General features: G+C 51.2%; 1 protein-coding gene across 2 annotated transcripts in view; it reads right to left on the bottom strand.

Moving 5' to 3' along the window:
• The window catches only part of bdg (sodium-dependent transporter bedraggled), a 113,053-nt gene that overhangs the window by 17,092 nt on the left and 93,461 nt on the right, over positions 1-2,500 (bottom strand). Inside the window, exon 2 of one of the 2 annotated variants that reach the window (XM_070133062.1) lies at positions 1,129-2,048. In XM_070133062.1, the coding sequence (XP_069989163.1) occupies positions 1,129-2,048 (920 nt within the window). The remainder of the gene's footprint in view (positions 1-1,128; positions 2,049-2,500) is intronic. The other variant, XM_070133066.1, reaches the window with a different exon arrangement.

Below are 2,500 nucleotides of genomic sequence, written 5' to 3'. Positions count from 1 at the left end.
TTTTGGATGATTATATTTATTGATATTTATTGATACTATAGTTGCTATAGGTTCCTTATCATCATTATGATGATCAGGATATTCTTGCACTAATAATTACTAGAATGAAAAGTCCGACCGTCAGTCTTCTTGCCATGATCCGGGTGAGATTATGGCACTCAAGCTACAACATAAGGACACCATACGAACCTACCAATTAACCCAAGCCGCCTGATCTAAGAAGGGCTACTTCTTCAGGCTATATTAGGTCAATCGATAAACCCCATGAAGGGAGCCTAACTGGGTTACTCGAAGTGGTCTTGCTATGTCCTAGCATGATGCGTAATTAAAGTATACGTAACAAGGAGACTCGACGGAGAAAAAAAAATACCCGAATGATAATGACCCAAACATAATCTGGTTACGTAAACTCGTAAAAGCGTCAAATGAGAAGTATGTTACACGTGAACTGTTTGCAGAGCAAACATGCAAACGGATTATTGCAGTATAGAGTGATCTCTTTGTTCTGTATGTTTTTGTTTGTTTTATTAACAATATATATTTTTTTATTTTGTTTTTAGGAATCATTCTTTTATAATCTATTATCATCATCTACCATGAATAAATGCTTGTTAATGAATGGTTATATCACATATATGCACATATGTATATACTCGCATAGCAGTACGATTAAAGTGCATGTGCGTGCGTCTGTCTCGAGCATAAGGCCCTGTTTCGGGACTCGACCAACTTAACGGTTCTTTTTTAGAGAAGATGATTCAACACGAAAAAGGTCTCCGCTCACCTTTGCTAAAATTCCCTTCTTTACATATCAGAATTGAACTGCCATGTCGCAGTCATTATGCTACAGCAACATTTTATGACGGATCAGTTAGATTGTATGATAAATAAATAGATGAACAGATATATGAAGTGGCTGCAAGAGTTCGGTCACTTGACGTTTTCATGCGTTCATTAGCTAACCAAAACACTTGCGCTAGTCAGTCTGAAAATATAATAAAATTCATAACAGCTGCGACAAGCTTCAAAGTGTTAGCAGGTCATCTATTACACCTGTGAAGGTGATGGAAAGCAACTGGATCGCACTTTACGTAAGTTTGAATACTCTCACCCTTATATAATGTTTACCTGCATATGCGTTCCTTCTGGGGCTGTCACGAACGTTGTTGTTGTTGGCAGTGCTAGTGTTATTGTTATTATTACTGTTATTGCTATTGGCATTTCTCGATCTAGCGTCGTTGGCGGCGGTGGTCGTCCCTGCTGCGGCTCTGTCGGTCGTCGATGTGGCACTGTTGTTGTTGCTGTCGCCGCGCCGTCGTTGGCGACGCCGCTGGTTCTGCCCTCGCCTGGTGTTTGAGGTCGTCCCTTCACTGGCAGTTGCTGACGGCGGCGGCGGCGGCGGCGAGGCCAGGCGGACGGAGTGGGCGGGAGAAGTGGTGGAGCTGGGGGTCGTGGTCGGGCGTGAGGTATGGCGTGTCGCAGTGACCTGTGGCCTCGGGATGGGCGCGGCGGAGGGGCGCGAGGGTGACGTGGTGGAGGGCCTCGGGATGGATATGGTGGTAGAGGGGCGCGGTAGGGCCGCGGCGGTGGAGGGGCGGGAAGGGGATGTAGTAGTGGGGGCGCGGGAGGGGGACGTGGCGGGAGAGCGTGCGAGTGGCGCGGCGGGGTTGGAGGGGAAAGAGCCGGGGGAGGCGAGGGGCACAGGGCGGGGCGCGGCGCTCCCTCGTTCGCCGCGGCTTCCTTCCGTTGTTAGCAGCGCGTCCTCCAGGCTCGGAGGGGCGCTGGGGAGGGGACTCGACGCCGCCTCCACGGGCAGCGGAGGGGACGAAGGGGAGACCGGGAGGACGTCTATGCTTGGCGGCGCGCTGGGGGCGTACCCACCCACCTCCACCTCCAGACTCAAGGGCGGCGAGGGCGCGAGAGACTCTGACGAAGGGTCGCGGCGCCCTCTGGAACCCGAGCGTCGATGCCGCGACCGACGCTGCCGCTTGTCGGCCCCCACCGCCCCCGCCTGGCCGCCGTCGGGCTGGCTGTCGCTTACGCCGCTGCTGGAAGGAAAAAGGAAACGAGTTATTCAACACAATTCGAAGACGATCAAATGAAAATGGATGAAAGTAGATATGGATGATATATGTCAATGCAAATAAGCCTGTGCAATAATGCTCATGTTTGCTAACATTTGGAGCATCAGCCTTTTTTATGCCTAATGATGATGATGATCTACTTACTCTCGCCACCTTCTACTCATCCCCATCCTTTTACCTACCCCATACCCCCTTCCAAACAGCTCTCACCCCCCTCCTGCCTGCTCCCAATCCCCTTGAGAGAACACGCCCTGCCCGCCAGACGCCCTTCGACGGCTGCCCTATCGCCTCGAAGGTCGCGCCCTTTCTTCGGATCAAATTCCTCCCTTTATTTACTCGCCTCGTTGAGCCTGACCACTGAGAGCGTCTCGTGCTGACCCCTTGCCCTTGACCTGGCCACACGTGAGGGGGTAGGA

The sequence above is a fragment of the Penaeus vannamei genome, chromosome 2 (genome assembly GCF_042767895.1).
Source record: "Penaeus vannamei isolate JL-2024 chromosome 2, ASM4276789v1, whole genome shotgun sequence".
Taxonomy (NCBI): domain Eukaryota; kingdom Metazoa; phylum Arthropoda; class Malacostraca; order Decapoda; family Penaeidae; genus Penaeus; species Penaeus vannamei.
The sequence above is the reverse complement of the archived record's forward strand: the minus strand, read 5'-3'. Positions and strand labels throughout refer to the sequence as shown.